Raw genomic sequence first — 25,009 nt, 5'->3', positions numbered from 1 at the left:
TAACTGTTAAACCACTCCCTTACTTCTGTTCCATGTGACTGGCTGTTGCTGGCAGGAAGCCACGGCTTTTCCTAAATGTTGTAGGGAGAGGATAACTATGAACAGCAAACATCACGTTTCGTTCTGCACCAATAGTGGTAGGAGAAAAACATTGCACCATCAGTCAGGTGCCCAACTCAGATGATCAGTGATAGTACCAATAGTCTTTTTTGATAGGAGGTGGCGGCAGGGGGAGACAAGCAAGCTTCACAGTGAACTATATATTCACTTCAGTGAATGTTTAATTCACAATTAAATCTTGACAATTTAGGGCTCTGACAGGTATCCATTTATCATCTTGGTTTACAGCAGGCATAGGCAAACTTGGCCCTCTAGATGTTTTTTTAGGACTACAACTCCCATCATCCCTGACCACCGGTCCTGTTAGCTAGGGATGATGGGAGTTGTAGTCCCAAAACATCTGGAGGGTCGAGTTTGCCTATGCCTGGTTTACAGCTATGCTGCCGACAGAAACACTTGTCACAGTACAACTTTCTAACAAGCCTCTGACTCCCACTTATTTTCCTGCATTTCTGTTCGCTCCAGTTCCTTCCTATCTCTAGCCATAAAATAATGCAGATCCAAACACTAATTTTCTTCCTTTGCCAGCCCAGTATTCTCCAAAAGGGAAGGGAAAGTCAAAGTTCAGCAGAAAGGTCCCTCTTGGTAGTTCCACCACCCTCAGAATCTCAGGGAAATGGTGAGCTGGGAGAGGACATCCACTGTGGCAGCCCCTTAGTTGTGAAAATACAGCTTTCGGCAAATGCAGAAGACCCAACTCTTTGACACCTGCCACCCTATTTTTGCAGGCGTCGATTGTTTAAGCTGTTTTTAACATTGTATTTTAACTGTTGTAACCTACCTTGGGACCTTAGGGTGAACGGAGGACAACCTATTAAAATAGTAGTTGTAGTAATTAATAATAATACTGGGAAGGGATTAGGCAATACGAGGCTCTCTTTCGTGGGGATTGCATCTATATGGAGAATTTAAACTCTATATAGTTTAACCTGAACAAAAATATCACTCATGCAAAGCACTTTCACTCCTTTTGGCTTTGCATCCTTGCCAGACTCTTAATGTAATTTTAGCCAGGTATATGGAAAAAGAAGTAAACCCCAAACAGTTATACAGTGGTACCTCAGGTTAAGAACTTAATTCATTCTGGAGGTCCGTTCTTAACCTGAAACTGTTCTTAACCTGGAGCACCACTTTAGCTAATGGGGCCTCCCACTGCTGCCGCGCCGCCGGAGCACGATTTCTGTTCTCATCCTGAAGCAAAGTTCTTAACCCGAGGTACTATTTCTGGGTTAGCGGAGTCTGTAACCTGAAGCGTATGTAACCCGAGGTACCACTGTACTCGCTATCTTGGCATTGTATCCAGTTCTTAGGTACCGCCCCCCCCCCCATAGCCAAAAGCAGTTGTCTCAAACTTCATGCATAATTTCTGCAAGGCTCTAGTATTTTTCCTACCTGAGACTCTAAAGCAGAGGTGGAAACCTGTGCTGTGAATTTAGTGGAATCTGCATAAGCTTTAGTTGCAGTTGTAGCCACACTTAGATGGGTGGCTTTTAAATGAAGAAAAACGAAGGCTCGAAAGATCATACCTCAGTTTCCTTAGCAAGGGAGCCTCCTCCCCCCCTTTTAAAATTATTAAGTAGCTTAGGAACTCTCGGCTGCTGTCTCCTTCACCTCTATTTATTAAGTAAGGCAAGTACACGCGTCCAGGTTTAAAGCTGAAAACCTATACAGAGACAATAGAATAAAGGAGATAGTGGTTAAGGTATCACTCATTTGCACCAGTAGGTGCAAGCTTGCCTTTCATAAAATGTCACTGGTTGACATGCAAAAACTGTGTTTCCACTTGCATTCACAACAATGCTGTCATAATGCCACCTACTGGCCAAGAAGGAAAAAGATAAATTAAAAGCAGTGTGCTGCTTATCAAGATGATCTCGGGACTATTTTATTCGCATTCAAGTGTCCGCCTCTTAAACAGGATGCTTGTTACAAGTCTTATTAACTCAGACCCCTTTTATTTGGCCTTTGAGACAGGGAGCTTATGAAAGAAAGGCACTTTGAGAATGTAAAGCTCTCAGAATCATAGATCGAGAAAATCATTAACCCGGGAAAACAATTGCCTCAAGACACATTGTGCATTTTGATTATATAGTAGTGTTGACTACTTCTTTTTAAAAGGCCTGATTAAGCAGCATTCCAAGTACATCCAAATGGCACAAGAAGGTTATCCTTAACTCTGGAAAAACGTGGCCAAGTTCATTTGTATTTGTAAAATCCTTCTCCAGTCTTCTTCCCCAGCTTCTTCTCCTCTACGAGTTTATCCAGCAGCGGGCTTGGAGCAAAGAGAGGGTTGTCTGGCTCTAACAAATGCCACCCTGGTGAGAGAGGGGGAAAGGAGCAGCGCGTGCCCGTTACGTAAAGTCTCAATTTGATCAGATGCTGGTTATTTTCAAGGCCTTCATTCCCAACTAACTCACCTGGGGTAGTGGAGAATGGAGGGAGGAACTGCACACTTCACCTGCTCAAAAAGGACTGGAGGAGAATTCTAGGACTAAATTCTGAAAATCCAGCACCTCTTCCACTAAGCACAGGTCTTAGTGACTCAGGTGATGTTATGCAGATTCCCATAGTGATGAGAACGATAGTCCAAAATCAATAGAACCACAGGTTCCCTGAGCCTGCTCTAGGAGTGCACACACACACACACACACACACACACACACACACACACAGCCCCAGGACCACTAAAACTCTCCCTAACATAGGGATTGTGCTGATGCAACTGTCATCTTTAGCACCTCCAAGGGAACTGTTGACAAAGACCCCTCGCAGTGGGGAGGGGGGGAACCTACCATAAACAGTAGTTTAGTCAAGCTCACTCTTACCAGAAGCAAGACTGAGACAGACAATAAGGAACCCTCTTCTGTGATTCTCAGGAACAGCCACTTTCCCCCCATGTGAGAACAGCAACAGAATTCAACACAACTGAAGTTTCACAAAGCCCCGTTAGCAGTTTGCAAGAACAGGGGGCAGGGGACACACCATATCTATTTCAACTTGTGAGCCACTTTGGGTTTCTTTTGATAAGGAAAGATGCATGTAAAATAGATGCTGTATTTTTCGCTCTGTAAGATGCACGTTTTCCCTCCTAAAAAGTAAGGGGAAATGTGTGCGCGTCTTATGGAGTGAATGCAGGCTGCGCGGCTATCCCAGAAGCCAGAACAGCTAGAGGGAGCACTGTGCAGCACTCCGTCTAGCTGTTCTAGCTTCTGGCTTAGCCGCACAAAGCCTCCGCAGGGCACAGGGAGCCTTCACTCCCATACCCCGCGGAGGCTTCGCGGGGCTATCCCTGGCTTTTGCAGGAGGTGAGGGAAGGGACAGAGCGCACAGCTCTGTCCCTTCCCCCACCTCCCAGAAAAGCCCCCAAGAGCCGCGCTCCCTTGAGAGAGCAGCGTGGAGCGTGTGTGCGGCTCTTGGGGGCTTGTACCTGAGGAGGGAAAAGGGCAGCCCGTCATTGACGGGCTGCCCTTCTCCCTCCTCGGGGAAAAGCCTGCAAGCGCCCCACACGCACTCCTCACAGCTCGTGAAAGGGAGAGCTGAGCAGAGCCTGGGATGCATACAGGCTCTGCTCAGCGCTCCCTTTAAAGAATCCCCCCCCTTGCATTCCCCCTCTAAAAATTAGGTGTGTCTTATCCTCAGGTGCGTCTTATGGAGCGAAAAATATGGTATATATCAAGCTTGTCAGGAAAAATGTACATACCATCTATAATATATTTACTGGTATCCAGACCAACGTAGTCCAGGAGTTCGAACGGGCCCATGGGATAGCCAGCCCCGAGCTTCATGGCAACGTCAATATCTTCCTTTGCTGCATCTCCTAAGGACACAATTGACAGGTGGGTTAACAAAGGTCAGCATCTGTACTCCCTTCTTTCGAGGCCTAAAACTTGGTTCCAACTCACTAAGGCATTTGCGCTCTGCACTCAATAAAGCAGCAGCTTTTAAGAAGGGCTTTGCTGCAGAAACTGCACAACGTCCGAATACCAGTTAATAGATCACAAAAGGTGTGGCTTCCCAGTGGTTTGGGATGGGGACCACCTGATGCGCTGCTTTTAACAGGGGTCAGTGGCGTCATTCTGAGCTTGAATCACTCCTCTCCCCATTTACCTGCAAATGGAGGTGAGTGGGCACAGCAGCAGGGTCTGCATGGCAGTAGGCACAGGCATTGAGGCTGATGCAAAAATGCAGGCTCAGTGCCCAGCATGAGCACAGCAAACAGAATCCTGTGCAGTGTAAAGAGATTCCATGGCAGGAGGCTTAGGCGATTCTTCAGAAAGCTGTGTTAAAGTAGAAAGCGCTCCCTGAAAATGGAAAGTCTGAAAAATCATATGCTAGAACTTCCATCTTACTTTGATTTTTTTATTTTTTTTAGGAGGGTGTGAGCAAAAGGCCAAGGACCAAGCCATGAACTACAATTTAATACATAGAATTACACTGGCCTTTACCTCTCCTGCTGGAATGAATAAAACCTCTCTCAAGTCTGGCACAATTAAAGCAAAACATCGGGTTGCAGTGAGATGCCAACCTTTTTTCTTTTTCTTTTACCACATTAGTTTTAATACATTTTCCAACAAGTTCTTAAAATCCCAAGTCTTAAATTTTTTAAAAGCCACATCAAAAACAAAAATCAGGATGCTACTTAGCCGAAGGGAGGGGGCGAAGACTTAAATTAAAGAATACATTTAATCAGACAAAGCCACATCCCGTTTCTCACCCATGTAAATTTAAAATGGATATATATTTTATGCATGCAGGAATGCAACATTTAACTGAAGCACTTTATATGGTGAGCTTTCAGATAAAACAAAAGTTGTTTCCATAATGCCACTCCTTTGCTTTTTGAAAAATCACTCTAATTTGTTCTTATACTGCCTTTGAGGAGTAATTAGCAGTATTTGTTGATGGATAAGCAAGAAGTATAGTTAATTTTGTTTCACAAGCTGAAGACACTTTTATGAACTACAAAGGGAGCTTTTAATATTTAAAATATATTTGCGGAGATCCTGATAATGGAGGTCTTTCATCTGCAAGGGAAGGCTGCTTTCCAAATAAAATGTTTGAAATAACATTCTTAATAGCAGACAACCATGAAAGGGGGCTTAATCTGAACAGTTACAACAGAGTAACTTTCTCTTTAGCTCTTCACACAACAAGCGTGTTTCCTTTGAAGACGACAAGGCTCATTTCAAGCCAGGCTCTCAGGTATGAAAGACAAAAATAGTAATTCCTTATTTCCATCAACACAGTACCAGGGCAGGAACTGTCCAGCACTTTGTGCTAGCAGTTAATTTGCCCTCGGCTCATTATTCCTACTCCCATCAAACTGCTTTCTTCAACCCCCATCTACCCTATGAACCACTGTAGCAGTAAAATGGTACACGGAGAAGAGAAATGGATCACAATGCCCCAAGACATTTTCATTGCTCAAAAGTATTTGTGCTGGCCCAGGAATGTAAGAAAGACTGGCAAAGAGAGAACTATGGGTAGATCCTAGGATCCAATCTCCCAAAGACCAGTCTTTTTAAAGCAAGTTTCCTATCTCTAACGGCATCAACTATGTCTTTTGGGGAAATTGTTTGTCCCCGATGCAGCATTTGGAAACCGCCTAAGGTATCTTAACCAAATTTTGTGCGATGGTTCCTGAGATCAAGAATCAGGCTTTTTGTCTGCAAATGGACACCATTTTGAATCAAGATGGCGGACTGGATCTTTTAAAATTGCACTGATTTTAAACACTGATGTAAAACTGCACTTATTTTGCTGATTTCTTAAAATTCCCAAGCAATGCCAGATGCAAGGCTAATGTTGATGACATAAAGGTGGGTTTGAAAGTGCGAGCACCATGCTTGCAAACAAAAAATCTCTGAGCAAGATTTCCCACTGCTGCAGCAGGCCACCTGTACCTGACATAGGTCTTTACAGAACCCAATGTACAATTTGGATATTTTAGCCCAGAGTATACCCAGCCTGGGCAAGAAGAACAAAACTCATTATTAATTATGCCTATTGATGTATGTTTTTTAATACTCACTTTTCAGTTCATGTATCTAGATTCTTTTTGGCTCCAATTTTGTACATAGAGTTAAAATAAAAAAGCTTAAGAACATTGTTCAGTACAATGCCTCCAACTGCAATTTGGCACTTCCCAGTTTAATTGAAATGGTAATTAATAGGTCCAGTTCCAGAGATATCCTATGTACCATAGCCCAATAAGCTAATTTTGCGTATTGGGGGGGGGGTATCTTTAACAAATGAGTAAGAGTTGTAATGGCAGATAAGAAACACACTGTGCTCTATCAAAAAGGCTGGATTGTGGCCATGCAGACTGTACTAACCAAGTGCCACCAGAGTATGCAAAATGGCACCAGCTCTCTAGTCCATGTTGTATTGTCAACACAGCTAGATAATGAACAAACTGAGCACACAGGGAATATAAGAGCAATGCTGCACTTACAATGAAAGAAAAGCAGAGTGATGGGAAAATTAGGAAACACATGTCAGAACAGATCTGGTGTGGACTCTCAAGTTGTGTGCATATGCCAAAAGGGTTTTATCTAACTGAACAAAAAAACAACCATTTTCACACAAGTACCTACTTCATAGAGGTAATTTGCCCACATTAACAGGAATAGTTCCAAGAATTTATTTTTCTTTCTGATTTCTGACACAGTATGAAATGCCAGAGAAAATGATTGCTCGAGAACGTTCCACAGCACAACACAAATAAGCCATTCATATCCCACAAAGCAGAACTCTGCTTATCTTTACCCCTCTCAAAGAGCCGAACTGCTTCCATCAGGTAAGGCACAAGAAGCCTGTTGACAATAAACCCAGGAGTGTCCTGTCAACAGAAAGACAGGGATTAAAGTGGACCCTATCAAGTTCTATACTGGTAAGTTATTTCAAAATGTGCCTGCTACGCTGAAAGCAAAAGGAAGGAGAATCAGCTACAGAATACAATGGACAATTGATGCATTCCTTGTTTTGACAAAAATACTATGTTAGCATTTACAGAACGCATTCCAATGTTCAAAGTGCTTCACGTGCATTAGCTTGTAACTCTGCAAGTTAGACTAGTATTATTAACCAATGTTTGTGTGTTATTTCTCCTTCTCCTCCACTTCAAAGCAGATTACAAAAAACAATAACAACAATAACAACAACAACAACAACAACAACCCATAATTAAAATGCAGTTACTAAAACAGAAACCAAACAGCAAGAATGTGAAGAGCCAAAACGAACAGTCAATAAATTATATTATGTAGATCTGGCAGCCGCTGGTGATGGTGGCTGAAGCTGAGAAGCACTTGTCTAAGATCACCTACTGGCAAATTTAAATCAATGACTTCCTGAGCTTAGTCTTAGTCATTACAGCACACTAGCTTATCTCATGAGCATCATGAATTGTTCTACAATATTTGTCGTTTCTACTATTCTCTTCCCGTCCTGCCCCAAATCTCTTCAATTTGGCTTGGACTGGCCTTTCAGATATGATGATCATTAGTAATCAATCTAGTCAGTAATGGCGGTGACTGGCCTCTGCGACTGGAAGAAGGCAGTGAGACCAACACTCGGTGGAACCACATCCAAGGGCAGACAGAGCCAACTAATTCTAGTTTTCTGCCCATCCTCTTCCCTGCTCAAGTTCTACAAAGGCAGCAATGAAATTAAGGAGGCAGCTGACAGCCAGAACCACCCCTCGGATGGTAAGAGGCAGGCAGAGGGGGCTGGCAGAGCACTGAGTCTTATTAAAAAAATCATTTTTGGCAACCTGTTGTCTGTGACTTTTTTTTTTAATTAAAATTTAAAGGATGACTTCATGAGCAAAGAAGAAAAATTCCCCAATGCAGCCAAGTCTGAAGCACTCTGAACTTACCTGGACCTCCCCCCTTCCACAATATAAAATATACTTGCCTTACAAGAGACCGGATTCTTCCCCAATGCTTTGCTGAAATCCATGAGGGACTCGAAAGTCTTTTGGCTGGTCATTGGCGTCTTGATAACCTAAGAACAAAATCATCAAAGGTGGGTGGGCTGGGGGGGGTTCTCTTTACGTCAACAACAAGTTTAACTTTCATAAAAGAAGCCATCCTGAGAGAGGGACCAACACAATACTTGCTCACACTGAACACAGGTACACGCTGTCCCTACACATGCAGAAGGGGGGGGAGGTGATTATTGTTCTGTTGCTGTTCTTATTTTTATTATGTCTTCTGTGGTTTTTATACAGTGGTGCCTCGCAAGATGAAATTAATTCGTTCCGCGAGTTTTGTCGTCTTGCTATTTTTTTCGTCTTGCGAAGCACGGTGTCGGGAAAGTTTTGGAAAAGCTTCAAAAATCACCAAAGTCTTTAAAAACCTCAAAAAAGGCTACCACACCATGTTCTATGAGTTGCTCCTCGAAGTCAAGTCACAACTGTATTAACGATGTTAAGAAAAAGGAAACAAACTTGCAAGACGTTTCCGTCTTGCGAAACAAGCCCATAGGGAAAATCGTCTTGCGAAGCAGCTCAAAAAACAAAAAACCCTTTCGTCTAGCGAGTTTTTTGCCTTGCGAGGCATTCGTCTTGTGAGGTACCACTGTAATGTAATTTTATGTTGTGAATTGCCCTGAGATCAACAGGTGAAGGACAGCATACACTTTTATGATTTCTACAGCTCAACTATTGTGTATGCAGACTATCCACTTGTTGAACATTATTACTGATATTTATTAAATCTGTATACCATCCTTTATCTGTAGATCTCAAGGTGGTTCACATTCCATGGATCTTGCAGGGGGGGGCAGGTAATGTGGAGGTTTGGTGGACACATACCATGCTTTCCTTAGGTACAAGTAATCTATACCTGTGTCAGCTACTCATGAGAAAAAGTCTACATGCAGTGATTTTAAAAAAAAATCATCTAACTCTTTTCTGGATAAAAAGCTGCATTCTGTTCACATGTAAGATCTCACTGGTCTGTATATGTGGTTATGGTCATGAGGAGTTTCCTATCCCGGGACAGTCATTTTGAAGAACTTTCCTTGTTCTTTCGGGGACGATCAGCCGGAAGTACGGTAAGCTCACCTGTTCCTCAGAAGCCCTCTTGTGGCTCCGGTTCTCTCGACTCTCACCATTAGAGGGAATAATGGAGCCCCACCTGAATATTGAGCGCCAGCTTAATTGAGCAGCTTTTACCCTCTGAACACCTGTGCTATCAAAATAGCACTAGAAATGACCAGAGCAGAACAACAAACATCACTATGGGAAACCCTCACTTGGCGGGTGTGGCTAGCACAGACCCCACTCACTTGTTGGTGACATCTTCCCCCCAGGCCTTCTGAGGGTGCTAACATAATGTGATAGTTGTGAATCAATATTCTATTCTTTCTGCTCAATTTTTTAAAATTTTGTTTTAAAAAGTCTGATGTTTAAATCACATCCTGGTTTTTACTGTAAGTTAACATGATTCTATCTGTGGTGCTGGGACATGGGTGGCGCTGTGGGTTAAACCACAGAGCCTAGGACTTGCCGATTGGAAGGTCGGCAGTTCGAATCACCTGCAACAGGGTGAGCTCCCGTTGCTCGGTCCCTGCTGCTGCCAACCTAGCAGGTCGAAAGCACAGCAAAGTGCAAGTAGATAAATAGGTACCGCTCCGGCGGGAAGGTAAACAGCGTTTCCGTGTGCTGCTCTGGTTCGCCAGAAGCAGCTTAGTCATGCTGGCCACATGACCCGGAAGCTGTATGCCGGCTCCCTCGGCCAATAAAGCGAGATGAGCGCCGCAACCCCAGAGTCGGCCACAACTGGACCTAGTGGCTAGGGGTCCCTTTACCTTTATCTGTGGTGCAAAAACCTGCCCTGGGATCATGACTGATCAAACGTGGAGACAGAAGGTGAAACAAACAAACCAACAAACATGGAGAACCTCTGCAACACACAGGTAGCAAGACACTCCAGCCATGCTGCAACATTTTAGAACATTTTCAAAACCCCTTTACCTCCACAAGTTTCATCAAAGGCACCGGATTAAAGAAATGTAGGCCGCCAAAGCGATCCTGCCTCGTGGTAGCATTGGCTATCTCCGTGATGGGCAATGATGAAGTATTGCTGGCAAATATGGTATGCCTGTGGAGAAACGACATGCATTTGGCATCAGTTGCATGTTCTCTGCTTCCAGGACTCTATAGGCTATTATTTATTTTTATTCATACCCCACATTTTTCCTACAAGGAGTTCAAGGTGGCATACATGGTTCTCTCTCTCTCCTCATTTAATTTCCACAACAATCCTGTGAGGTAGGTTAGGCTGAGAAGCAGTGACTGGCCCAACACCACACAGTGAGCTTCATAGATGAGTGGGAACTTAAATGCTGGTCTCTCAGGTCCTGGTCCAACACTTTACAGAAGTAAAGAGACAGAACCCTGGAAATTTACTGCTTGAAATTAAAATGTCTGGGAGCAGGGACAGATAAGTCCCTCTCTTGCTTCCTGACCAAGCGTTCCTGTGAGGGTGGCAGGACCTCCCACTAAACATGTCAAAACCTGAACAGGTTCGTATGAGGCAGTATGGTCTTTCAGATAGCTTAGGCCAAAGCCATATAGAGCATTATAGGTGATAACCAGTACTTTGAATTCTGCCCAGAAACAGACCAGTAGAAAATGAAGCTGTTCTAGCAAGGCAGCTGTATACTTCCTACAGCCAGCCCCAGTTAGCAATGTTCTTTGAGTCAGATGAAGTTTCTGAGCACTTTCCCAAAGCAGCCCCACATAGAGCATGTTAAAGTAATAGTTTATAGAAGATATCACAATTCCTGGGTGAACTTCCCTCTGAGTTACCCCAATGTTTTTTTGGCACCAGGTAAAAACGTATTTCCTCACCCAGTCCTTTGTCTTAGTTGTTATTGCTGGAAATGGGGCCTGGCCTTCTGCTACTTATACTGTAATGCAACATATTAACTTACATTAGTTATGCCTATTAAGTGGTTTTTATTAAGCATCATGATTACTATGGACGCAGGTGGCGCTGTGGGTTAAACCACAGAGCCTAGGACTGGCCAATCAGAAGGTCGGCGGCTCGAATCCCCGTGACGGGGTGAGCTCCCATTGCTCAGTCCCTACTCCTGCCAACCTAGCAGTTCGAAAGCACGTCAAAGTGCAAGTAGATAAATAGGTACGGCTCTGGCGGGAAGGTAAACGGCATTTCCGTGCGCTGCTCTGGTTCGCCAGAAGCGGCTTAGTCATGCTGGCCACATGACCTGGAAACTGTACACCGGCTCCCTCGGCCAATAAAGCGAGATGAGCGCCGCAACCCCAGAGTCGGTCACGACTGGACCTAATGGTCAGGGGTCCCTTTACCTTTACCCCGCTCTAAGGTTGAATTTAATAAACAGCAGGCTTAGGACACTTAATATAAAATAAATTGCAATTGTATTTTAAGTTGGTTGTATTTGTGTGATTTACTTGCTCTTTAGACATGCAGCAATTGCATTATGTCCCATGTACCCAGAAACAACAAAACCTTACTAGCTGCAGTGTTAAAAAGTTACATCTTTCATTTTATTTCAGCCTTCAAAATGCTGTGTCTTTCTCAATCTCAAGTAAAGATTCAGTGACACAGAAGTCATAGCCAGATGTCCCTCCAACAAGCTTTCAGTTCAGAATAAGCGTCTACATGGCGCACTCTTTTAAAGTGCATCCTTTAAAATTCCAGCACCACTCCAATACCCTTAATAAAATCTATTCCCATATTTGCAGCGCCACCTTGTGGGCTGTATAATGGGAATAAAAATTAAAATAGTATGGTTCAGAAGTCACCACTCACTGTTCTATATTCTGCTTCAGCTAGTGAACTCATTTTCTGTGATGAACTAATTTTATAAGTCTCTTATAAAGTCTCTGTTAACAGGAAGACAGGAATGTGGTCCAAATGTACAAAAAAGGGGGGGCTTCTAGAAGTGGTAAAGCCCAATCAATTCCAGTGAATTATTAACAGGTTTAATGCAAGATTTACTCAACTGTGTGGTGCAATTAATTAATAATAATATTAGCTGCAGTTTAAAGTTTGCCACTTGATTAATCTAGTACCCTTCTGAACTGATTATGTGTGACGCTCCTTGTTCCAGAGCCCAGGTGGCTGCAGTCAGTAGGAATGCCTTTTTGCAGTTATGGCTGGTAGGCCAGCTGCAACTTTTCCTGGACATAGGTACTTTTGCCACTGCAATTCATGCACGGATAACCTCAAGACTGGACTACCGTAATGCACTGTGAGGTTTCCTTAAAGGCTGGTCTGGAGGCTGAAACTATACAGGCGACTCCTCACTTGCACGTAACTGCAGGGAAATATGTTAGTAATTAAATTCTAACCTGAAATGGCAGGAGAGAGCTGAAAAGTCCCCATGGCCTGAGCCAAAGAGGATGTCCATGAGCCAGAAGTCCAAGAGGAGGACGACTCCAAGGGGTCCAAAATGGCACGTGGGAGCTCTTGCTGTTGCCACACTACTCAGCTCAACAGCTGTTGGGCAGAAAGCTGCAGGCATTGCAATGGGCAACCCACTTACACACATTTCACTTATGCACACGGAGGGGCCTGGAACGAAACTTCTGCATAAGTGGGGAGTCGCCTGTATTGCAAAATGCAGCAGCTAAGCTATTCACTGGGGCGTCCTGCTATTACATGCCAAGAGGTTACGGGCCAAGTCTGATGCTTTGGTTCTCCCCTGTAAAGCTCTAAACTTGGGACCTGGTTAGTCAAAGGAACACCTTACCCTACTTGGTCTGAGGCCCCCACGTTGTGCTCCAGTCCTTGGAGACTTGCTTAGCAGCAGGTTGTGGACTCTCCTTCCTTGGAGGTTTTAAAGCAAAGGTTGGATGGCCGTCTGTTATGGATGCTTTAGCTAAGATTCCTGCATTGCAGGGGGTTGGACTAGATGGCCCTTGTGGCCCCTTTTCAACTCTGCAATACTATGATTCTATGGCCAGAGAGGGCTTCTCCGCAGTGGTACCCTGTCTAGGGATTGCCGTCAAAGCTGATGCAAGCACCAACACTGATGGTGTTTCAAAGCCTGTTAAACGCATATTTATGTTCCCAGGCATTTGTGGGCAATTAATTTCAGTGAGACCTTAATTTTACCCTGGATTGTCAGCTGTTATCTTTATCTCACTGAAATGTTATTTTTTAAAATGTTACTGTACACCACCTTGAGACTTGATGCGAGAGGTGGCACAGAATGTTTTTAATAAATAATAAATGTAAAATGTAACAGACTACTGTCTACTGTGGAAGAAGAATAGGAGTCAGCAGACTTCCCACAAACATTCAGTAATAACCAAGTCAATCTGATAAATATACCACTTTAGAATAGGTCTGTATTATATTATTCCCCCCCCCCCCTTCAGCCTTCTTAGCTGGTTATTTTATCAGTCTAGAAGAAAGTATAACGCTGCTCACTTAAGGGTAGGATTCTTCAGAAACTACAGTGGTAGCAAAGATTAAATTTCTTTGGCATGAACAGCTGGAGGCCTGGGCGGGACTTTACATAAATAATTGGTTGGAGGTGGCTCTTTGGCACAGGGATATCTTTTTAATCTTTGCTCACAAGCGGAGAACTGCTCCACCTCCGTTCGCTTCAGAAGTTAGTATCTTCACTCAGTTCTCAGGCCTCTCTCCCCGTGAGCAAAAAAGAAAGAAACAGGAATCTTCAAATGATTAGCTACCACCGAATAATATATACGGAATTACGATGAACTTCCAAACTTCCTGTAGAACTTAAATCTTCATACTGAATGCTTTCTTTTGAAGCATCTCAGTTTGCACTGCCGGTGAAATAGCTGCAATATTTTTTTTTCTTTTTCACTTTTAATTGAAGAGGCACCTCTTTGCCCAAGTTTTTGGGAGGAGGTAAAAGCTCACCAATGAATCTTGAAATAATCACCGTCTGCTTAACGATCGTAGGTTTTACATACCAGCTCACAGTCCCCTCTCCCATTTAATCTGCTTTCAGAAAGTGGGGAGAGAAACCCTGGAAGCAACAACCTATTTTGTGATATCCCAATAATCTGTCTACAAATTCAAGTCCCCATCTGGAAGCATCCGAAAAGTCTAAATATCGAGCTAAATATCAGTGGGAAAGGGTGACTAGATAGGAAATTTCAGTTTGCCTCCCCTCCTCTGTACAGGCCCATATTTTAGTGAAAACTAGTAGATAACAAGGACATTCTGCATTAGTTTTGTAACATTTTATGAACATACTCTGGTGCAAACTTATCCAATGTCTTGAAGAGCTCGTTTTTTACTGCCAAGTTTTCCACAATGGCTTCCACTACAAGGTCAGTGCTGTGGACCACAGAGACTGGATCTGTGCTCGTGGTCAGGTTCTTTAAGGTCTTCTCAATGAACTCAGCACCAGCCTGAGAAAAAAACAAAAATCTGTTCACAGAGCATTTCATTTGCCTTCATGGGAAGGATTACAATTTCAACGGAAAAAGTGTGTTTCAACAAATAAAACAAATATAGTGCTGCACATTGAAATTAAGAGCTCCTGCTAGCTGTGCATGAATGCTGCAATCCCCCAGTCTCCTAGCACACTGCTGCTCCTAACACACAATATAGACTATTATTATTATTAAATTTGTATACCGCCCTGTATCTGTAGATCGAAGGGCGGTTCATAAAAAACAGAAAATACATAATAAAAACATAATGAAAACAAAGACAACCCAATAATTCCCCCCCCCTTACAAACACATTTTAAAGGGCAGCAGATGTCAATCAACCAAGTTTAACCTAGTTAAAAAGGAACATTTTTGCCTGACATCTAAAGGTGTATAATGAAGGCGCCAGCGGAACGTCCCTGGGGAGAACAGTCCACAAATAGGGAGCCACTAGCAAAGTACCGTATTTACTTGAATCTAGTGCGCCCTTAATTTTCTCAATGTAATTTGTGAAAAAAGGTGGCCAAAAATGGTGAGCATTAGATTTGAGTAAATACGGTAAATTAACTCAAGAGAAAAGCGAATAGCCTCAATAACTGACTTGACAATGGAACAGAAATAATTCCGATGGCTACCTACTTGGGGACGCAATGCAAGCTGAAAAATGAGACTTTTTCCACAGTCCATACTGCCACATGGTACACATGATTATGTGTTATTTACCAGTGTTCAGCCAGTTTTCCAGCAAGACTTGAACCACTTGCGCTCCAGTTCTTGTCCGGCTTTTCATAGCCTGGAGCAGCTCGGGCTGCACAAAGCCAGAAGGGACACTCAAGAGCGATAATGTCAACCTCCCATTTCATCTCATCATTTCATATCGAGAGACCAGGGCTTTGACAGGATCACCAGCTTTATCAACTGAAAAACTCCCCAGAACATCCAGGAACATATCCGGCTCCATCAGTCTCTGAGGGTGGGCCATCCAAATGGGTCCACCACCCTTACAGCGGGGAACTGCCACTGTCAGTCCAAACTTAACTAAATAACGGTCTGGCCATGAGAAAAGGACTGCATTGCCCTCCCACTATCTGTCAGTGCAGAAAGTGCACTGATGTGTACAGATCTTTCCTATTCTGATTAATACAAGACGATTCTATAAGCTACTAGAAGCTTCTCTGCGTGAGAGAAGCAGGCAGAAGGGTCATGAGTTGTTTGGGTTATACCTTCTGGGAAGCTGGTTTGAACTGGTTTTCTTATCTCTTCCAATTAAGATCATGCTGATTATAAATACAGTGGTGCCTCGCAAGACGAAATTAATCAGTTCCGCGAGTCTCTTCGTCTTGCGGTTTTTTCGTCTTGTGAAGCACGGCTATTAGCGGCTTAGCGGCTATTAACGGCTTAGCGGCTTTAAGAAAAAGGAAACAAACTCGCAAGAACTTGCAAGACGTTTCGTCTTGCGAAGCAAACCCATAGGGAAATTCGTCTTGCGGAACGACTCAAAAAACGGAAAACTCTTTCGTCTTGCGAGGCATTCGTCTTGCGAGGTACCACTGTATAGGCCAGAAGGAGCCTGGGTTTTACTTTCTCTTTCTCTCTCTCTGCCTTCTGGTGTGGTGTTTTGTTTCTGTATGCTACAGTGTTAAGTTTTACCCTTGTTACAAGTTTGTAAGTTTTTGCAAGTGCTGCAAATGGATATTTTTAGGGACTGTGCCAATCCTGAATGTATCTGGATTTGTGACCATTACACCCCTTTGCCTTCAGCACAAGTAAAGCTCTGCTGGATGAAGTACTACTGCCTCTGGTCTCTTTTTGGGAACTCTGCATCGTGTTTAAGGTTTTTCCCTACACACGATTGACGTCATCTTCATATCACTAGGCGCAATATGTAAGGATGGGAAAGGCAAGATTCAGTTCCCCAATTTGCTAAGACGTGTGTATGTGCAGGTCCACACAAGCAAGTGGTTAGAAGGGTTGTAGACTGTCGGCAGCCTTGGGTACTGAATGCAAGATCACCTTCTTACAATTCCCTTTTGCAAGGGTAACGTGCAAAAAATCAGCCTACGTATGGAAGTTTGCTTTTGCTTGTTGACCGAGGTTGGGGGTAGGGGAAAGAGCAGAGTTGTTATAAGTGTGGAATTCACCCCAGCTCTTGAAAGGAATCTATTTAAAATATTATGCTAATCTAACAATTGTCTATCTAGGCATTACAACCAAACAAACAAGGTAGATTTATCACATGCAACCATTATTTCCAATATTTATAAATAATAAAGATCCCACCTCAGGTTTGTCTGCAAACTTTTTCTTTGTCAGCTTTTTCAAACTATCCTCGATTCCTTTCTTGGATTTATTCAGTATTTCATCTGACTGGTCCACTAATATAACAGTGTGGCCAGTGGCTGCAGCAATCTACAGGAAAAACAGGGGAGAAAAATAATGATGAAAAAGGAAAGCAACCCATGGGAAAAAGAGGTGAGCACCCATTACTAATATTTAATTATTTAGTACATTTATATCTGGCTAACAACCAGAGTTCAAGGTATGGTTCTGTCCTCACATTTTATCTTCACAACAAATCTGTGAGGTGGATTTGTGGCTGAGATTGTAGCTGGCCTGGATCACTCAGTTAGCTTCATAGAACTCCAGTCCTAGCCCAACACTCTTAACCACTATACTGCTCTGGATCAGCAACACAGGAACCTACTTATAGCAAATCAGACCATCACTCCAGCTTCCTCAGTACTGTCTATACCAGGCATGGCCAAACATGGCCCTCCAGCTGTTTTGGGACTACAACTCCCACCATCCCTAGCTAACAGGACCAGTGGTCAGAGATGATGTAGTCCCAAAACAGCTGGAGGGCCAAGTTTGGCCATGCCTGGTCTACAATGACTGGCAGCATCTCTTCAGGGTTTCAGACAGGGGCCATTTGCGATGCTATTCGGACATGCCTGGGATTGAACTGGAAACCTTCTGCATGAAAAACAGAGGCTCTATAACTGAGCTATGGCCCTTCAGTGCCAAAAAGTGCAGCTAAACATCTACAGAAAGAAACCAGCATTGTTCAGCAGCTGCCAACAAGGATAAAGAGCTACCTTCTATATGGAGCTCAGATCTCTAAACCTATCTCCTTATCAGACAGATTATCCAACCTTCCCAGTGTTACATCCTTGCAAACAAAATATACCCATGATGAAAATTGCAAAATTATAAAAGCAAAAAAGCAAAGGGCCTTGGTCCAGTTTATCATCTGGGTACATAAAGAGGATAAGCAGAAAAGAAAATGCCACGTGTGTTTTGTTTGAGTGTTTCGAATCTTCTTCAGCTCAACCTTATCCAGTTTTAGTGCCCAAACTCGGCAGCAAACTTTTGCAACAGTCTTCAGACTAGCAACTGAAACTGGTTGTGCCCAAGCGTGCCCCCTAAAGAATAATTCAATTTGAGAAGTGTTGGGCTTAGTAACAAAAACATATGCATCTGTGCACCTAGAGAAGTCCTCCCTTCAGGCCATAAGAAAATCTAGGAGCTCTGAAGAACTTCGAACATCTGTCATCGCTATGTGCCCAAAGTGCCAGTGATCCCAATTGGGAACAAGAATTTAAGCAAGCAGTCTTAAGTGGTGGGGCGAGGTAGTTACAGCCCTCTACCTTCTGGGAAAAAACAAAAAAAGGCGGGAGGGGTGAAACTGATGAATTGTGAGGGAAGACCAAACATTTCCCTAGGTACCAAAGGGCAGGCAGTATCACTGCAAATGGAAAATGTGCCTCAGCCAACCCTCACATTCCTTACTGGAGCAAAAGGCACTCAGCAAAAAGAGACAAGGTTTTCAAGATGAACCTTCACCTGTCACACCCACAGAGATGAAACATGGTAACAGAACTCATTTCCTGCTTTAGAAAAGTTACTTTGTAACAGCAATCATTTCCCACCCCCCAAAAAAACAGACATTCTCTGACATGGCAAGACCTAGTTCTAGAAGAAAATCTCTTCTCTGCAATATGAGATGTTCTTGGAAATTTAACATATATATTTAAAAATATATATAAAGGTTTCTGCAATAAGCTGGGTAGTGCATTTTTATGATGTTAGCAAAATACCCTTCCTTATAGGGTGTATATAAATAAATGGTTGCCTTTTACTGCACCAGCTTTTTAGTGAATACAAGACAGCAAAAATGGTCATTTCACTTGCAGACCATGAGTAACTTGAAGACTTGCATACTCCTACATAAAAGAATCTACAAAATAGGGAAGATAGTAAGCAGTTTTGGGAAGAAGGCCAGCACAATGCATTTTGCTGCCTGAGACAAAGAACAAGATGTTACCCCTATCACTGCATGTATAGAAGCCAACTGGAGAGGAAGATGAATCTTATTTAAGACTGTGCTCAATGGGAAGCAGGCTAGGAGTAGTTACAGGTGTTGGGTTTTTAATGTTTTTATAAGCAAAGAATGAAAGAGACATTTAAGTAAAGAACACAGAAATGATACTATAAAACCAATCTGCAGTGCTTCTTGGATATGTTAAAAATAGAAACTTGAACAGTATAGTAACAGTCTGGTTATAGAGTTAATTGCTATATTCCTCTCACTTCAACACATCTGAAGGAGCGTCTCCACCCCCATCGTTCTACCCGGACACTGAGGTCCAGCACCGAGGGCCTTCTGGCGGTTCCCTCACTGCGAGAAGCCAAGTTACAGGGAACCAGGCAGAGGGCCTTCTCGGTAGTGGCGCCTTCCCTGTGGAACACGCTCCCACCAGATGTCAAAGAGAACAACAAATACCAGGCTTTTAGAAGACATCTGAAGGCAGCCCTGTTTCGGGAAGCTTTTAATGTTTGATGTATTATAGTATTTTAATATTCTTTTGGAAGCCACCCAGAGTGGCTGGGGAAGCCCAGGCAGATGGGCGGGGTATAAAAATTATTATTATTATTATTATTATTATTATTATTATTATTATTATCTTATAGAGAAAAACACACAAGCACCAGCATTACAGGAATGGATCAGACCAATTTTTAAAAAACAAAACAGAGGGATTATGCAAAGCTCAAATCATTTTTTATTTGAAAATTCACTCAATTTCCCCACAAGACAGAGGTGTACTGTTGGAGGGGTGTGTGGGAAACACCTTTTGGTGTTCCCACTTTTGTGCTTTAGTCTGTTTTTATTATCAGGGCTTTTTTCCAGCCCAAACTCACCTCCGGCACCTCTTAGGTAGGCCCCATCATTCAGCGCCAAAGGCCTTCTGGCGGTTCCCTCACTGTAAGGAGTGAGGTTACGGGGAACCAGGCAGAGGGCCTTCTCGGTAGTGATGCCTGCCCTGTGGAACACCCTCCCATCAGATGTCAAGGCAATAAGCCAGTGTTTCCCAACCTTTTTTGGGCAAAGGCACACTTGTTTCATGAAAAAAATCTTGAGGCACACCACCATGCCAGATGGGAAAAGGTCACTTTTTACTTATGTAAAAAAAAATAAAAAAATAGTAACAGCATAGAAGGTAATGGTTAGGCTAGCATCCCTCTTCCAAATATGCTAGGTTTTTATTTGCAGGGACTGTTCTACATGGGAAAGCATTCAGCACTGTCATTCTCCCATCTGCCATCTGAATTGGTACTATTCTGGGTCAACTTACTCTGCTGCATGTGTAGATGAAAATGGCACCAAGTGGGGGGGAGGGGGCAGAACAGGTTTCAGATACAGGATATTAAGCATACACGTACTTCAGATTGAACTGGTTGCTTGCTTTGCAAGTTTTCATTTCCCAAATGACTGCCTTGGCAAGCGCAATACCTACCAGGCTCAACGCCGGTCTCGCGCTGCCGCTTCCCACGCTCTCAAGGACCCGGGAGGAGGAAGGCGTGAAGGGAATCCCGAAGGCGTGAAAACCTCGCGCATGCGCAGGCCTTCCGCCTGCGACAGCCCAGTAGGCCGGCCGAAGCGAGCGGCGATGGGATGTGGGAGGGAGCTCGCTCGCCGCCCCGCGTGTGCCTATGTGGGGCACGTTACAGCCCCGTGACGTCAGCGCCACGCAGGCAGCCAGGCAGGCAGACGGCGAGAGCCCCGCGCTGGGCGGCCTCTCCTCGCCGCCGCCGCCCCGCCTCTCGCTGCCCGACTCGCCCGCCTCCCTCCCACGGCACACCAGGCAACGTCTTGCGGCACACTAGTGTGCCACGGAACACCGGTTGGGGAACACTGCAATAAGCAACTATCTTACTTTTAAAAGACATCTGAAGGCAGCCCTATTTAGGGAAGTTTTTAATGTTTAATGCTGTATTGTATTTTTAATATTCGGTTGGGAGCTGCCCAGAGTGGCTGGGGAAACCCAGACAGATGGGCGGGGTATAAATATTATTATTATTATTATTATTATTATTATTATTATTATTATTATTATTATTATAGAACGAGGGAGGTGTTCATGGTGAGCTCTGGCACCTCTTTTTCTAGAAAAACAGCACTGCCGTTAACCACTTTTGAGTCTCTGGAAAAACAAGCAGAAGAGCAAACATTTGTAAAGTTTTTCCTCTGCCTTTCCAAATAGCGGTTTACAATTCAACAGCAAAACCACAATTAAAGAATCTCTGTGAAACCCAATGTGACATGCATGTAACTTGCAACAGCAGTATTGTCTACTCCCCTGCAGCATATTGTTGAGCAACATCCACAACCTAAGAGAGACAGGCGCCAGCTCTTAACAGATCCGGAAAGGCAGATTACAAGGAGAGGTATAAAAATCACACGTGACTGGAGAGAAGGTCCACAATCCTATCACCACACCCCAAAAAAACCCTCTCCCTTATCACTGCTCACAGCCTCACACAGAGGGAACTCAGGGTACAGTGAATTTGTATATTGTGTTTTATGGTCTACTATTTGCACAATCCAAGACCACTGAACACAATACTGGTTTCTCCCTTGGCATAGACAGGTGGTTTGGGAGCTCCTTTGCTGCTAGTGTTAATTTTGAAGTGGGAACCCTCAACTCCAGGCAACCAAGTCTTGCAAAGGGCCCTCACAGCTGCAAAAAAATTAAGCAACCCTATGACAAAACATGTGATCATAGAGGGGGGTTAAGTTGCACTACTCTTTATTAGTCCTCCTGAGGTAAATATCCCACATATCTGGATGGTTAATGCATTTTCTGCAGGGGCAGAAAATTCTAATTTCTCTCTCCCACCCTCCGGGGTAAATATGTAATAATAACTTGAAATTTGACGCTCTCTCCTCCTGCCTAAGACCTTGAACACTTACCATGACATTTGCCCAACCACATTCCACTCAGGCCACATGCATTTTGCTGCCTATCTGATATGAAATGTGCATCTTCCCAGCCAAAACACCCAAGCGCAATTTTGCTTCTGCTCTTCAAAAAGCCACGCAGCCGAGGCACGAGAACCTGAGCAACAAGCCTGCACTAGCCATGCGCTCAAGTGGGCGGGAAGCCTCCGAGTTAATAAGACCTGCAACACACACGTGTGTACCGTACACACGTGTCAGGGGCAAAGGGGCGGGGCGCGTTTACCACGTCGGGAGACCAAGCTTCCCAGCTGCTCTGAGACACCCTTACAATAACATTTGCATAACCTACCAATATCCTTCACTTGTAAAGAGGCGTTAAGAAATTAAACTCGAAAGGAGTTTTCCTGGCAAGAAGCTCTTTCGCCAACACAGAGGAACAAGATTGTTGGGAGTTTGTGAGGTTTCGGGGCGCCCAAATTCCTCGGTGCAATTCAAGGAGGGATTAAATTTTTAAGAATAAAAAAAGAGAAAATGCTTTCTTGGCAAGTACTTAAGTACTGCTGCAGCTGCCGCCCCTTTGAAGCAGCAGCAGCGCCCCTTCCGCCCCCCGCGCAGCTCACCTGGGCGATCCCGGCGCCCATGAGGCCGCCGCCGATCACCGCCACATGCTTCACCACCAGTTTCTTGGCGGCGGCGGTGGCGGACGAGAAGCGCACGAACGGGCGGGTGGCGAAGGCCATGGCGAACCGGGGAGGAGCAGGAAGGGTCGAGGGGGTGGGCGCCGCGGAGCCGCGCGCGGAGCTGCAGCCCAGGCGGCGGAGGAGGAGGAGAATGGGGAAGAGGGCGGGAGCTCGGGCCTTAAAGGCGTCCCCGCCTCCGCCACTTCGGCAGCTCTCCTCTGCATTGCCTTGCTTGCTTTAGGGCCCTTAGGGGAAACGTAGGTGTCCAGCTGGTTTCCCCCTGGAATATCCGACCCTACCCCGCTCCGGGCTTCAGACGTTGTTTTCCAGCAAAAGAAAAGAAAAAAATGCACGCTCAAAATATTCCCCCGGGAAAACTCGTAGCAAAGGTCACATCTGAAGCCTGCATTTAAAGCACCTGGCTCCCCACCCACCACCCGCCAGGAATCCTGGGATTTGTAGTTTGTACCGGTCAGTGTAGTGAAGGCTGTAGGTCAAGCATGGGCAAACCCGGCCCTCCAGATGTTTTGGGACTACAACTCCCACCACCCCTTTCCTGTTAGCTAAGGATGATGGGAGTTGTAGTCCCAAAACATCTGGAGGGCTGAGTTTGCCTATGCCTGCTGTAGGTGATTAAGGAGTGCAGCTCTGTTAGGGGTCCATGCTTAGGCGTTAAAACTTTTCATGGCTGCCTCAGCAGCTGCAGGAGTCAGTTTGTTACTGCCATTATATATAAAAGGGATTCGGCTGCAGTGCTAAAACATTCTAGGGAGAAAACCCCATGGAACACAATGGTCTTTGATTTTGAGTAAAATGGAGTTTGTGAGGTCGCCCTGCAAGTCTGTCGCTGCAAACTTTAGAACTTGCTGCGCCATTAAGTAGAAGATAAAATGGGCTCTAGCTTATGCCACAATGACATATGGAGCCACAAAACTATTGTTTACTTTAAAAAAGTGAAAGCAAATAATGACTGTTTGCCATCTAAAAAGACCTACCGTAATATTATTTATTATTATTATTATTATTATTATTATTATTATTTCTACCCCACTCTGGGTGGCTTTCAACAGAACATTAAAAACAGAATAAAACTTCAAACATTAAAAAATTTCCCTAAGCAGGGCTGCATTCAGATGTCTTCTAAAACTCAGATAGTTGCCTATTTCCTTGACATCTGATGGGAAGATGTTCCACAGGGTGGGTGCCACTACTGAGAAGGCCCTCTGCCTGGTTTCCTGTAACCTCACTTCTCACAGTGAGGGAACTGCCAGAAGGCCCTCGGACCTGGACCTCAGTGTCCAGGCTGAATGATGGGGGTGGAGACGCTCCTTCAGGTATACTGGGCCGAGGCCGTTTAGGGCTTTAAAGTCAGCAGCAACACTTTGAATTGTGCTCAGAAATGTACTGGGAGCCAATGTAGGTCTTTCAGGATGGGTGTAATGTGGTCTTGGCGGCCACTCCAAGTCACCAGTCTAGCTGCCACATTCTGGTAGTACCATAGTCAGTACTAGCTGCAGAAATCCAGTCCTCTTGGCTGTTAGTATATTGCCATGTGCTCCACACTTCTACAGGTTTCTTATGGAGTGTACACTGGAGTTTTGCGTTGTGCCTGAGTAACATTTGCAGAAACAAGGGGTGTTGAGAAATTATCTCCTTCACCCACATTACAGATTGTGCTAAACTTTTGTAAACTATACCTTTGCAGAATTGACTCTACAAAGTTATAGTGGGTTTTTTGGGGGGTGGGGGTGGGGGTAGGAATAGAGAACTTTGAAAGGAAGGAGAGATACATAACAGCATCATAAGCCAAAGGACAGCGCTATTTGTAATTGGCATAAAATTAACAAGAACATGATGAATTCCAGGGCAGTTCAAAGATGAATATTGCACAAGGATGCCATTTCCAGCAAGAGGATTACATCCAGATCATAGGAGTGCACACTTAAAAGTTACAGTGCAATCAAAGGTTGCTTTGATTCTAAGTAAATCAGGCTGAGATGTTCAGGAGATAGCCATCAGTCAACTGAAATATTTTATACACTTTTAAAAGTACAGCAATTAAAAAATTGCAGCAAGAACATAAAGTGTTTTTCTAGAACACATCCAAGCTATATCCAGGCCAGCGTTCTTGTTTCCTACAACATCCAACGGGATTCCACTTGAAAACAGGGCAGCACACATTATTATTATTATTCCCGGCACACATTCCCTGTGTGTGTGTGTGCCCACTTGCATTAAACACTGCCAGATGATCCAGTTGTCTATTATTATTACAATTTATTACCTGCCATTCACCCCAATATCCCAGCTGCTAAATAAGTGTGCTATGACCTTTGGGACTTACTGTTATGTGAGGTACCCTAAATTACGGGAAGAGTCACAGCTCAGTGGTAGAGCACCTGCTTTGAGTGCATAAGGTCCCAGTTTCAGTCCCCAGGATCTCCTAGAAGAGTTGAGAGACCCTCTGGAGAGCTGCTGCCCACCAGTGTAGACAATACTGAGCTAGATGGAGCAGAAGTTGGTACAAGACAACTTCCTGTGTTCCTATGCTAG

The 25,009-nt window shown here is 44.1% G+C and overlaps 1 protein-coding gene across 1 annotated transcript; it reads right to left on the bottom strand.

Annotated features, from left to right (window-relative positions):
• Positions 1-1,980: 1,980 nt before the first annotated feature.
• On the bottom strand, positions 1,981-22,606 carry HADH (hydroxyacyl-CoA dehydrogenase). Its single transcript, XM_083459338.1, has 8 exons — positions 22,397-22,606; positions 16,814-16,942; positions 14,352-14,509; positions 10,103-10,229; positions 8,038-8,127; positions 6,889-6,961; positions 3,821-3,937; positions 1,981-2,435 (listed from the first exon to the last, which is right to left on the bottom strand). Exons 1-8 carry the CDS (start codon positions 22,514-22,516, stop codon positions 2,317-2,319), a joined length of 933 nt encoding a protein of 310 aa, XP_083315464.1. The 5' UTR covers positions 22,517-22,606; the 3' UTR covers positions 1,981-2,316.
• Between the last annotated feature and the right edge of the window lie 2,403 nt (positions 22,607-25,009).

This window comes from Podarcis liolepis, assembly GCF_965112155.1.
Source record: "Podarcis liolepis genome assembly, chromosome: 9".
NCBI lineage: Eukaryota > Metazoa > Chordata > Lepidosauria > Squamata > Lacertidae > Podarcis > Podarcis liolepis.
Note: the sequence above shows the minus strand (reverse complement) of the source record. Positions and strands in the feature narration are given on the sequence as shown.

Excerpts from the sequence above, each read along its gene's own strand:
- HADH (XM_083459338.1), bottom strand. The coding sequence starts at position 22,516 with ATGGCCTTCGCCACCCGCCCGTTCGTGCGCTTCTCGTCCGCCACCGCC. Across the intron at positions 14,510-16,813 it reads AGTTTGCAGACAAACCTGAG|GCTGGTGCTGAGTTCATTGA; the intron begins GTGGGATCTTTA and ends TTTTTTTCTCAG. Across the intron at positions 3,938-6,888 it reads AGTTCGGCTCTTTGAGAGGG|GAGATGCAGCAAAGGAAGAT; the intron begins GTAAAGATAAGC and ends TTGTGTCCTTAG.